This window comes from Thalia democratica, chromosome 4 (genome assembly GCF_965202585.1).
Source record: "Thalia democratica chromosome 4, ktThaDemo2.hap1.1, whole genome shotgun sequence".
In the NCBI taxonomy this organism is placed as follows: domain Eukaryota; kingdom Metazoa; phylum Chordata; class Thaliacea; order Salpida; family Salpidae; genus Thalia; species Thalia democratica.
This window is the reverse complement of record NC_139168.1, coordinates 19,232,931-19,247,057: the sequence shown is the minus strand read 5'-3', so window position 1 is coordinate 19,247,057 and position 14,127 is coordinate 19,232,931. Positions and strand designations below refer to the sequence as shown.

Below are 14,127 nucleotides of genomic sequence, written 5' to 3'. Positions count from 1 at the left end.
ATTATTTTGTTCAACACCGCGTATAAGATTTATAATTTTGTATTTGAGAAGATTCCTGAGTAATCTTTATTTATGTTTAAATAGCCCTTTACATCCTTAAACTAAATTTTGACCGTGCTATTAAAAATTAACCGGTAAAAAATACGCTCAAAATATTTGGTCCTGAGACCTGGTGAAGAATCTTACAGTTGTCCAGTCGCACACCACGAATACCTTTTAATGTCTTGTCCAGGACAGGTACAAGGGACAATAAATTATGCTTTAATCAACAATCTCTAACGAGGTAGAAAATTTATATTCTTAGTATATGATGAATTTTTGTACTTAAATCTACAACTGAGTAGTTATAAATGAAAGTTGGTATTTGTTTTAAAGTTTTAAAAGGTTTTATATAAATTTCCATTATGTATTTCTTTGTCTAAATAGTATTAGTTTTAGTTTCTAACGTTTAATAGTGATACTTTATTAGTGTTTGTGATATTAGGTAGCTGTTTTTTATGCTTGAAACACAAAAATAAAAATCCTTCATTGCTGTTCTTTGTCTCTTTAATTATTTTAAAATAAAATAACTAGCTTAGTTGGAACATTGGCTTATTTATCCAAAAAAAAAGACTAAGAGTTGTTTTGAGATGTTATCATTTTTTTATAATATCTTCTGCTAAACATTTAACTTTTACACTATTAAAAAAAAATTACTTAAGGAATAAAATTTAATACTATGGAGAGTTTCTCAAAACTAGTACTTCAAAAAGACTTTTAGCCCACAAAACAAATATAAATATAACAAATATATATTTATTTACTTGCTAAGCATATATATTTTGATCAAAAGGTGTATTTTTTATTAGTAGAAGAAAAATTTATGTTATAGACAATAATGCCCCAATAAAAGACTTATTTAAAGCTAGCATATGTTTATAACTAAATCTTCGATAAGAAAAGGCTTGTTGAAATTTATAAAAAACTTTAAAAGTATAGGTTATGAAATTCATATACAGTTCAAGAACTAAAACATACATAAATCAAATTACAAAAAACAAAACAATGTCAAAAAACAACATACTTCGAAAACACATAAAAATTTCAAACATGTAAAGTTATAAACTAAATCACCTAAATCAAAAAGACAATTTCACTTTTTATACATCAATATTTTCCTACCAATGTTTATAGTAATAAAATATAAGTAATTTTCCTTAAGTTGTAAAATACACCTGTACATAAATAATTTGTAGTAGTTTTCTAAAAAGGCCTTATACTTTAGTATAAAATAATATAAAATAAATTCCAAAGATGAGTTTTTATTATCCATAACATTATTATTGTCTATCTTTCAGGCAATAAAAGTATAAATTTTCATTCCCTAGTAAGTATAGCCAGAGTTTTATTTTGTTTGGGTAGCACATATTTTACTTCTAAAACATATAAACATTTTGTGTATTAGATATTATTAAAAATATTTATGCAATGCGGTAAGCGTTTAATACTATGTTACATTAATTGTATAAATTAATCATGTTTGAAATACTTATAACATAAAACTTTTTTCATGCTAATCTAAATAACAAATAGTGATATAAATCTTAGTATTATTATTCAGGTTAAGTACTTGAAATTACAAATGTAAAATTTTTTATTTTGTTTTTACTTTAGATGTTAATAACTTTGAGTTTGTAGGATTTAGACAACAATCCAAAAGTAAAGATTGTGGTATTTTTTGACACTCTGTTGATTTAAAAAAATTTCTCATATTATATAAGATTAGTGTAATTAGTAATTTGTATTTTTAAACAAATATAAATTGATGGAAAGTAGAAAAATTATAGATAAAGTGAATAAGTTTTTAGCTAGTATAAACAAACCAATAGAAAAAAAAACTCAACGTCAAATCCCAAAATTTACACAAGTATATTGTTGTTCTACTTCATTTTATACTGTTGCTAATATTGTTTATTGAATGACAAAGTAAATGCGATCAAAATATTTGGTCCTAGGACCTGGTGCACAAAAGACCTTTCGATTATCGAGTCGCACATCACGAATACCTTTTAACGTCTTGTCCAAGACTTGTCTAAAAGATTTTTGTAACAATAAACTAAAAAACAACGGGTTTTTGCAATAAGGTGGTAAGTTCAACAATTTGAAATACTTTGGAACGTTTATTTATAAGATGTAGTCTGTTTAACTTTAAAGTATTTGCTTTACTGAACTGAATATTCGTGAATATTTTAGTTGTTTTTAGTTTTAGTCTAGCTTATGTTGTGTGAATTTATATTTGTATTTTTAGTTTGTAAAAAAAACAATCAGTCTTTCGATTTCTGTATTAATCTAATTTTCTTGAACCAACAACCAAATATATATACAAATTTATCTAATCTGTAAGTACTAGTATTTGTTATATTGGAGACCATGTGTGGCCTGAACTTTAAAAATTTTTGATTAGGAATCAGATTAAAAAACACAGAGAGAAAGAAATTGAGTTCATTGACTAAAGAATTTTTAACGAGTTTTAACTTTTTACAGTGTAACTTGCGGTATATTTGATAATATGACATTATAATGAGAAATTTGTATGAACAATCTTTTATTTGAAACAGCAAGTCTACAATTAAGTTACAAGTGTGTAGTGAGTTTTATTAAAAGAGATGTTTGATGTTTGGTCTCCCTTTTGCTAAAAAATAGCTATGATTTTTGAGATTTATTCTACTTATACTTTTATTTATGCTTTTTAGTGCTAAAGTGCACAGTTTTGTATACTGACGAGCACAATATTTTTTTCTAAGTGCACAACACTTTATGGAAGATGTTTCAATTAACATAAGTCGCCAGGGGGCGCAGTGCTTTAGTGCAAAGTTGCATCTTATTAAGTCGCAAAGAAAAGCGCAATTGTTTTTTTAAGCATTAATAAAGTAAATTAAGAACCGCATAAGCATTTATCATTACAACAGCGGAATACTGTAACTCCAGGATCTGATACTCCAGGAAATTTATAGCTAAAGGGTACTGAATAAGGTATCGGCCTACTGTGAAAATAAAGGCTCCTGGGCATATTAGAGGTCCACAAACTGTGGCCCGCAAAGTACTTTCAGCGAAAACATACATATTTTGACGATAAAAAATGACTTTGTGGTAAAAAACTTACAAATTTACTTTTAACTTAATATTACTTTTTATCACAATTTTACAAAGAGTTTGAATGACTTAAATCATGAAAGATGTTATCTAATTAGTAAAGTTTAACTTCGAAATTTGTTTTGCCGTAGACGGGCCAAACCGCGCTAAACTAAGAAAATGAATAGGTTAAGTTCTACTAGTATTTTTGTGTCCTTCTAAGCATTAAAAATAGTATACTATAAGATTATAACGATTGATTTCTTAGAAACAAAAAAATATTCAACTAAAACAAAAGTTGTTATTACAAAAAAAAACAGTTAACTCCTTACACTTAGGGTTGTCAATGATTAGAATTTACTTTATAGCAGGACATTTAACAACTTATTGTAAGGTAGTTAAAATAGGTTTATATATAAATTAAAGTATCATCTTGATATTCAAACTAATATTTTGTTATTTGACTTCATTAGTTAAAATCCTTCTTAACGATAAATAGCTTTTTTTAAATGTAGAAAGTAGTTCAAATATTGAGACTGGTTCTAACAGCCATGCTTAGTTAAGTTATGTTTACACAAAAAAAATATTCAGTTATTTAAACTCTTTAAGTAAGTAATTTATCCTATAGTTTTAAACATGAAAAATCAGGTCATATGGCAATTCAAAAATTTTTAATTCCGACAACTTATAACCTAAAAAAATATTTACGAGATCATATATCAAAAAGTAATGGATAATTGAAAAAAAATACAAAATACGTAAGTAGGTCTTATTTACATCTACAAGCAACTTTTTCTCTTATGCAAATTTTAAAGTTTTTGAGCTAATTAAAAATCACTATAACTCAAATCTTTTTATATATATTTAGCAAAATCTTAAAAAAATTAATTTTTGCATAAAAGCAAAATAGGTTGTAATTGTTAGCAAGACCTGAATACATTTTTTTAAACATACACCATAATTTGAGTTGAAACCATTTGTATTCTTTTTAAGAAGAATTTGAATAATCATGCACCTGAAAAATTATCAAATTGCAACTAACTCTACTTATTTGTTAGTATTATTTAAATAAATTGTAAACCCTTTGCAAAACTTATCATCTGTAAAGTTCTATTACAAAATCATGTTCTTCAAAAGGCAACGTAATAGTTGATAAAAAGTATACGCTCTCCTTAAATATTAAATTCTAATTAGAAAACTCATTAAAGCAAAGAAAATTGTAGCGGACCAGCTGTAGATATTAAATTAAAAAACAAAACATTATACTTGCTTCAATAAAAGTTTTATTATTTTCAAAATAAATTAAACTTTCTTAAATGCTTTCTTTTTACCTCAATTTTTGACGCAAACATTTAGTATAGCCTTAAAGATCTATAAAAAAATTTAAACTTAAAATCATAAAAAATCTATTGTACCTGTGAAAGTGCTACATTATTATTTTTTTTGAAAGCTGTTCTTTGTATATAATTGTAGGTATTATTACGTGTAATTTCTACTTAAGGTTTTTCTTTAGCAACACATTGCTTATCTTATTAGATATCAATTTTTCTTTTTTTTATATTACTGTCTTTTTTTCACAAAAGTCTTAGATTAAAACTACTTGTCACTATAAATTTAGTTTAATAATAAGTTATTTGCTTAATTTTTGTTAATTTATATTTATATACTTGTTAAATTGAATCCTGCTTGAATTTAAAATAACACAATATTGAAATTTTAACGGCTTATTTTGTAACAATGTCAAACGTGAAATTGTATTAAACTTTTGGTGGACTGATTACGAAGTTAATATTTTTAACTTAAATAAATACAATTGTTAAGGACTTTACAAAAAGTTTTTTGTAGTTTAAATTTTAAAACCTATATCTTTTAGAAACTATTTTTTCAAAGAGTGAATTCTTAAGAAAAAAGTTAGGAATTAAGTTTAATTAGCAAGTATGTTTAGTTGAAGTAAAATTAATAATGTTACATATACAAAAATAGTAAAAATGTTTTACAAAATAAATGAGTATAGACTTAATACCAATAATAATCACAAAATTCAAGTCATTAAAGGTACAAGTTTACTGAATCAAAACAATGTTTGTAAAATTTAAAGCAATACAAGTATGTAGTAACTTGAAAAAAGCTTGTGTTTCATTATTAAATTAATATTTCAAATAAAAATTTTATTCAAAACATAAATGAGCTTTGTATATATAATGTTTTTTATTATTTTTTAATAATTAAAACTTGAATTTGAAAACTTTATTTATTGCTAAATAGGTAGAACGTAAATATTATCTAAAAAAAAAAAGAATAATAAAACTGACACTGTAAGAAATTTATTAAAACTTTTTTTTAAGAATCTCTAAAAATAAAAACATTCTTTGATGAAAATAAATTTAAAAAAAACTATTATAAAACATTACTTTAAACAAACCGGAAAATATATAGAAGCAGTTTAAAACTTTTGCTTAAAACTTATAAGTAAGAAAGGTATTTCTTTATTGTTTTATTGAGTTCTTCAAGAATAATTTACAAAAAACAATGAATAATATAATTACATATTGTTTTTACTTTATATGTAAATCAGTTCTAATATCAATTTGAAATATTCTTTTAATTATAATTATTTACCAAAAGATATTTAAACACTTCCTGACAGTTTTGAGAACAATACCCATTGTTATAGAGAAAATAGAAAAACTCTTTTGAGAATAGAACATGTTTTAATTGTAATTTAAAAGTAAAATACATTTTAAAGAGATAAAATTTTTGTTAAGAAATCCTACCTTTAGAAGAAAATACAATCAAAAAGCAGACTTTGAAATATAAGTTTTGTATTACTAACCATAAATTTTTACTCAACATAAAAATAAAAAAGGTTTTGAAAGTAGAAGAAGCAGAAAGAAAAAACTTAAACATCAACACAAAGAAATAATTTCGCATAAGAATATAAAATAGAACAAATGGACATAGCATTTTAAGTTTTAACTTCTTAACAGAAACAACAAACATTTCTTTATACAACTAGTCTTTATTTTACTACCTAAGAAAATATTATTTGTTAAAAAGAAGTCGAAAAAAGTTGAAAAAACTGTTTGAACAGAATTTTTTTTAGAATAGTAAAACTTCTCATCAAAAACAAAATGATCTAATCTTAAAGATACAAAAATAAAATAACTGTAGAATGTTAACATAGATTTTTACTTTCAAATAAAACAAGAAAAAATTTTTTTTGACATTTTAATATCATCAATAAAAAACTTTTACAGCTAAACTTTATATTTAACCTTCAAAATTTCACTTAAGAAAACACTAGAAAACTTTATTTTGAAAGTATAACAATCTTTTAAAAAGAAGATCAATCATTTAACTTATTTTATTGAGAAAGCTCACGCTTATCATTTTATTACTACTAACACTTTACTTATATTTTGTTTTTAAGTAGTTTAAAAACATAAAACAACATTAGAATGAAAATTTTTCAACAACAAAAGTATTATTACAAAAACTTAACAACAGGACAAATGTAGACTTTCCAACAACAACATCTCTTTCCAAACTACCTGTGTAGTTGCTTCAGCATCTCCTGATTGGTGGCATGCATCTTGTTGTCCGTCCTGATCGTTTTCGAGTTCAGCCTGTCCAAGATGCTGTCCTGGGCCACCAACTCACTGTGCAGGTCCTTGCCCAGCCCTTTTAGTTTCGCCAGTGAGTTGCCCATCAGATCTGTGAATTAAATTGTATATTAAGTTAGGCTAGATAATTACAATTTACGTAAGGACTATCGGTAGTTAACTATGCTTTAATTTAGTTTTTTAGTTAATCTAATTCAATTTCGCAAGTGAATTGCCCACAAAGCTAAAAGAAAAGCTAGGTCTGTTATTTACTTATGCTTAATAAAGTTCGATTTGGATTTAAGAAACTTCTATTTGATAGCTGTACAACTTTGACAGCAGCTTTTAAGTAATTCTGAAAATAAATTTTGCAACTTCTGTCAACATTTTTTTATGGTTACAAACAAATGATTGAATCAAACCGAGGTTGTCGACTCAGTAGTAAAACAGAATTCTTCAAGTATTAAAGTATTAAACAATTGTAATTTAGTAGTAAACTATTATCTAGCAAACAAATACAATACACCAACCGAGGTTGTCGTCAATTTGATTCTCGACACTCGTGGGCGTCCTTCTGTTGCTTGATGACGTCATTGGTTTGTCGTAGCCGAACGAGCTTCCCCTCATGACGTCACTTGAATCGTCCTCGAAAGGATTTGTGCTATTTCTGTACCAAATATTTTTAATTATTTATATATATTATTTTTTCTATATAAAACATTGTTTGTTTTTGTATTTTTTGTATGAAATAATTTTTATTTTATATTGAGCTTGTTCTGAAGAAAGAAATTTAATTCAAGAGTACCAAATAGCACTTGTTAACATTCTTGAAGTATATTTCATCTCGAACTCGAACATTCTTTTAGAAGTAATGCATTTCAAGAAAAATTACTTAATTTTTTCAATTTTTAATCTCAACAAATTAATTTTCCTTAAAATAAGATGGTTTAAGAAGTTTCACACAAAACATTTATTAAGTTATAAATATTCAAAATAGAGTTGGTTTTGATTAAAAAATATGGAATCCTTTTAAATTAGTTTTAAATACAACTTAATTGTTCTGCTATAAGTATTAAGATAGGAGGCAAAGCTCTAGAATATTCTAACTTCAGCTGAGTTTGCAAAATAATAAGTTGCACAATTTACAATTACACATAAAATACTTCTGTTATTGTTAATAAAGTACTTGTTGTTGTTATTTAGGTAAGTAACTTAAACATATTTCAATTAAATTTATATTTTTTCATTATATTTGTAAACAAATTACTTTACCAGTTAAGTCTATGCACCTAATAAAAACAAAGTTATATGCTCAAGAACTCTATTTTGTACAACTTATTTAAAATTGTTTTCGTAATACTTAATTTTCAAGTTAAAAAAATTTAATATAACTTAACCTGTTACATAGTTTTAAAATATTTTTATCACAAAAAATTAACTTTATATACCGAATGTTTAAACAATAAAAAAATATTGATTATATAGTGAAACTATTACTCATAGCAGTGCAACAAAATTTGCGTTATAAAGTTCAATTTTGTTTTTAAACCTTTAAAGTGATGCATAAAATTTCCAAACATTAGTAAGCATATAGTTTTCGTCATACAACCTTAAAACACTTTTAAGTTTACTACATTACTTCACTATAAGTTAGTAAAAGTATTCTTGTTGAAATGAAGTATGGAAAAGTCAACAAGGTCATTTTTTTCTTTTAATTTATTTTTTAATTTTTTTATTACCAATTTGTTTAAACAGGAAGTAATTCAATGACATTGAAAGCAAAAAGAAAAACAAGTTTTATTTTAACTTTCAAAGCTTGAGTTAATAATTATACCATTTGTGTAATTTGATTAATGTAATCATTTGAAACGTAATCATTTGAGTAAATAATTGTATCATTTTAATTTTTCAAACAAAACGTAATAAAAAATTACATCGTTTGTACTTAGTTTTGATTACAAGAAAATTTTGTTAAAAACAAACTGCATAAAGTCAGAGTAAATACTGTTATAATTATAAATTATTCTCACTACTTTTTAATTTGTATATATTTAACCAAATGTTCAAAGCTTGAGTAAATAATTACATCATACTTACTTACTTTTGCTTACAAAACAAATCATGTTAATGTAAATAAATTACATGCAGCTAGTGTAAATACTGTTAGAAGAAGCATAATAAATGTTTTTTACAAAATAATTACAGCATGTTATATATTTAATCATAAGATAAACCTTTTTTTTTTTATTAGTTAATCTTTTATATTTTATGAACTTATGAAATAGAAATAAAACATAGGTAAATGAAGCGTATACATTTTTTGAACTCAAATTAATAAAGTTTAAAATTATTTCTACTTCTTTATTAATTAAACTTTATTATTTCAAACACATAATACCAGTTGAAAAAATCTATTTTATGCTGACTTATATTCAAAAAGTCAATAAACTAATTTTGGATCGCATTTTGAACATAAATGGATTTAATTCAACATTTTGCTGTTCTAATTTCACGCTTTGATTGAAAAATAATCCGAATCACGTATAAAAAGAGAAAAATTGTTAACCGCATTTAACATGAAAATTGTAAAGTTTATGAAAATTTCAATGCTTTTAATGTATAATTTTTTTTTTTGTAAAATAAAAAAATATTTAATTTTCTAGCTAATACTTAAACTAGCTTAAAAAACATAAATGTTTTGCTTTACAAAAACAATGTTCACTAAAAGTTTTAAAAATATATTGTAAAAGTTTTTTTTAAATATATAACGCAAACTAAAAATTCATTTTAAATGGCTTAAATTTTCTTACATGATGACTTTAAGATATACACATACTAAATGACAACATTTTTGTTGATTTTTCAGACAACTTTTGTTTTTATTGACTACAGTCAATTAAACTTATTTAAACTGTGTACCAAAGTTTTTCTTTTACTAAAAACTCATTGTATCTATTTAAAAAACTTTAAACATAACTACAGCTACAATAGAGCTTGATAAACTCAGGGTTGCCACTTTTGGCAAATTTTCGCCAGGTTTTCAAAAATTCTTCCAGGTTTTCAAAAATTCTTCCAGGTTTTTAAAAGTACTTGAACTTGGGTCTATTTTTAGTTTAAAGTTAAGTTTAAGGTAAAAAAAAACTGTTTTAAATTGTACAACAACATTGAAAAAATTTTGTAAAACTACTTTAAATCTGTTAAATAAAACAAATTGATGAAGACAAAATTGTTTCATTTATATAGACTTCTTGCGTCGTATCGAAATTTCACTACTTAAAATGTAAAAATTGTTTAAACTTCCAAGTTTTTCAGTGATTTTTGTTCTAAATTTCAGGTTTTTTCACGTTTTCTTTAGCCTGAATTGTCAAACTCCATGTTTTTACAGGATTCCAGGTTTTGTGGCAACCCTATAAACTGTATGCATGCAATAAAACTAAAGATTTGCCTTTGTTTTACAGTTTTTAATTTGTTAACAGATAGTTTAATTTAAACTTAAACAGTATATAAATAAGAGCTTACATCTAAGAAAATTAAAACAGCCTAGCATCACGAGTTTACGACATAATTCTGGTAGTAAGGAAACTATTAAAACATGGCCTACTTAGCTGATCCTTGGAAGAAACAACTGACTAGTAACAGGGTTGTCACTTTTTGTGGTAAAAAGATCTACCCTGAGTTTGTGAGAAAATTAAAAGTATATATATTTTTTAGCGAAAAACTGAGAAAAAATATCATTAATCTATGTTTACTACCTAGAAATAGCGAAATGATAAAAAAGGAAGTACAAAATATTTTTTTAGAAAAAAAAAAGTTGAAAAGCTAAGCTGAGATATAAGTTTAGGAAAATAATTAAAATAAGTTAAAAAAAGCCTTAATCAGCCTAAGCTTTTCAAAAAAAACTAGTTTGTGTTATCCTGAGTGTGTGGCTATGCTTTAATAACTTTAAGATTAGTAAGCATACCAACAAACATTAACTTACTGTATATAACTGGTTCCATCATCTAATTTTGAATTGCTACAATCAGTACTAGTCTGTTCAATAGACTTGTTTTGTTTATTCTTTGAGAAAAATGAAAACAACCTACTAACACTTTAGTACAAAAATATTGATTTAAAATAGATAGATATATTTATTATATCATAAAACTATAATGCAAATTACTAGAAAAAAATAGTTGAAATTTTGTATACAAAGGCAAATACCAATTTATGTAAAAAAAGTGTTTTGACTCTCTTTGATCTAAGGGAGTACGTATAAACTACAATTACTCAAAAATATTGTAAAAACCATACATTGCGCTGCATCAAGCATAACAAAACTGCTGTTACAAACACAAGTCATCATCATGTAACTTACATTATTTTTTTCAAAAATTAAAATAATTCATTGAATTTCATACTTATCTCTTCATACATATGAATCTTTAATTTCTATAATTTAGATAAATTTTTACTTAACACCTGCTAAATGTTATACAGGTTATTAGTGCAACACAACCAGAATAAAATATAATATTATTAATTTCTGCTTAGCTAAAATAATAAACAACATCATTTATATTTCATAAGTTCAACACACGTAAAAATATTATATAAAATAATAAAAATACATTATTAATTAATTTAAACAACTTAAGGTTTTACATCCTTAACATCACTATACTCAGCAGTAATTAAAATAAATATATACTTATTACATCATATTAGCACAATAACTCTGCTATATAACACATATTACAAACAAAATGCAATAAAGCAAATTTTAAATTGTTTGAAATGAAAATAACAAACACAAACAACTCACGGTTTATCAACTTGATTGTCACCGTTCTCATTACTGAGCGTGGACTGCGGCGGTTCCTTGCTGAACTTGTTCCTGAGCGCGCCCCAAATCGACTTGATCGACCTCAGGTGCCGGTCCGACTGCTTCAGGTCCTCGTTTATCTTGTCCACCCGCTTCTCAGTACGGCGCAAAACCTCGCCCTGCCTGTCCAGTTCCTACAACAGGGGATTTTTTAAATCTAAACTATTTACTACTTGACGCTAGTTTCTACTACTTAGCTACAATTGCCCAGTTACTGCAACAGGGTTTTTGCTTTAATTAAGACATGCATTTGAATACATAAAAACTAATATTAAAAAAAAGTATATTTTTCACTTCATTTCCACAAATGCCCAGTTCCTAAAAGAAGAAAATTTACTGAGAAATGGTTTAAATTCAATGAATAAAATCTCAAGACTTTAAATCAAGACTTAAAAGAACTAATACAGTATGGTAATGCATCCCTCATTATATGAACTTTTTTAAAGTGGTACTGCAGCTAAAGAAAAAAGAATATCTAATAAACAAAACATCAAAGCCTCAAGTAAAAATATTGATAGTTAATTACAAGTTTCTATTAGAGGAATAAATAATTTTGAGTTAGGAAACAGTATATAGTTCCTGAAAAAAAAGGAATCAAAAATTAGAATTTGGCAATATACACACAGAAATAGCAACAGGTTTTTTTTTAAATTACTTTTTGTGGGACACATTAGTTTAAATAGAGTACAAGAATGAAAAACTTTTTGAAATCAGAACTATATTAAAAATATTGAATAATAATTTGACTGTTTAAAAGTTTTTCTGACCCTTGAATTATGGTAACCAATTCAAGCTATAAAAATATAAAATATGTGAACAAACAACATCAGTAGATCAACCAGTAAACAATTAAAATAAAACTGCTAATGTGGTCCACGTATACTTTCAACCCCCAAATTAATACTTAAAGATAAGCAACTTAAGTTATAACTAAAAACATAAAACAAATACAAACCACAGCAGAAGCAATCTGCAGCAAAAATACAATAAAATCAAGTGACTCATGTTCAACATGGAACTTAATATTTTCAAAATAAAAATTTTCAACAACACAAGCAAACCACAGCAGTAGCAACAACGAGTATTATAAAACAGAACTGTAATAATTCAATTAAAGTAGAATTTTAATACGGTCAAAAGACCACAGACTTTCTGACTTATAAATTAAGTTTTAGTAGCCATTAAAGCTAAATTAAAGAAATAAAAATTAACTATAAAATGTTATACATTACCAGACCAATAGGCTCAAATTACCTAAAGAAGTTCTAATTGAGCAACTTTTTTTTTATCAAAACCAAAAATTATACAAATATATAAACAAACCACAGCAGTAGCAACACCGATTCTCATAAAAATATACTTAAAAATAAAAATTCAAAAATATAAAATAAACAACTCATCTCAAAAAAAGAATTTAATATTTTCTCAATAAAAACCAACAATAACAAATACAAACCACGGCAGTAGCAACACCTAGCTGTTCGCTCTCCTGCAGCATTCTCAGCGATCTTTCCGTGGACTGCAGCATGCTGTCGTTCTTCCTCTCCATCTTCTGCTGCATGTAGTTCCTGGTCGGATCGTAGTCCGCATCATCGTCATCGGAGTCAAGCCACCTGTTTGTGTGGAAGAAATCAAATAAAGAAATTAACTTTACAGATAACTGTTTTAAGTATGTTTAACATAATTTTAGGTATACTATCAAAATCCACCTGATTTTTTCTAATATTTTCTATTTTTATTAACTTATTTTATAGAATTTTTGAAACTTTTTTACCTATTTTTAATTTTTTTCACGCTATAACTGTTACCCCTAACCCTTACAGGTAAATTCTGAAGCATCTATCTGATTTTTTAGTAATTTAAAATGACTAAGAGTTTGTGCAACAGTTTAATAATGAAACTTATATATACTGCAATATGTTATCTTGGACCAAAAAAATTGTAAGTGTACAAATTTTTCAAAAAATAATTCATTTAGTAACCTGTTTCTGCTTGTTGTCTTCAGATCTTCGTCATCTAGCCACTTGTTTGCCATTTTTACTTATGTTAGTGTACAAATAGTTACATACAGTATCTGGAAATAATAGAGTAGTAATAGTTTGAAAATGCATTGGTTATGCTAGAATATCTTAACATTACAGTGAAATTTATATGTCTTGTAATTTAAGGGCATAGGGGGGGGGGGGGGGGGGGTGAACACCCTTTTTTTGGTTTTTGATTTTATTTTATATAGTTTTTACTAAGCTAAAAAATGCTTTTTACAGATTTAAATAATTCAAAATATTTTTTGAGATATAGCCAGTCAAAGTCCGAGCCAACAATAGGTTTCTTATGGGAGGCCGAAACTAAAACGGCAAAAATAGACCATTTTACTAAAAATCTATCTTCTCCTACTTTTTTGAGATAACTATCTCAAACTTTCAGGAAATGTTTCTTGATATATTTTAAAAATTTTGTCGGAAGGAATTTTTAAAAAAATAAAGAATAAAAATTTTATATAATTATATAATAAAAAACAGTTTTTTTTTTGCTTTGTTGTTATAAAATTTT

At 25.5% G+C, this 14,127-nt stretch overlaps 1 protein-coding gene across 1 annotated transcript; it reads right to left on the bottom strand.

Annotated features, from left to right (window-relative positions):
* Positions 1-5,738: 5,738 nt before the first annotated feature.
* Positions 5,739-13,653, bottom strand: LOC145834473 (synaptosomal-associated protein 29-like). The gene is made up of 5 exons (XM_082941908.1): positions 13,560-13,653; positions 13,034-13,190; positions 11,518-11,711; positions 7,244-7,380; positions 5,739-6,825 (listed from the first exon to the last, which is right to left on the bottom strand). The coding sequence occupies exons 1-5, from the start codon at positions 13,610-13,612 to the stop codon at positions 6,659-6,661; spliced, it is 708 nt and encodes a 235-aa protein (XP_082798034.1). The 5' UTR covers positions 13,613-13,653; the 3' UTR covers positions 5,739-6,658.
* Positions 13,654-14,127: the final 474 nt, after the last annotated feature.

Excerpts from the sequence above, each read along its gene's own strand:
- LOC145834473 (XM_082941908.1), bottom strand. The coding sequence starts at position 13,612 with ATGGCAAACAAGTGGCTAGATGACGAAGATCTGAAGACAACAAGCAGA. Across the intron at positions 13,191-13,559 it reads AAGACAACAAGCAGAAACAG|GTGGCTTGACTCCGATGACG; the intron begins GTTACTAAATGA and ends CCACACAAACAG. Across the intron at positions 6,826-7,243 it reads TCAAATTGACGACAACCTCG|ATCTGATGGGCAACTCACTG; the intron begins GTTGGTGTATTG and ends TTTAATTCACAG.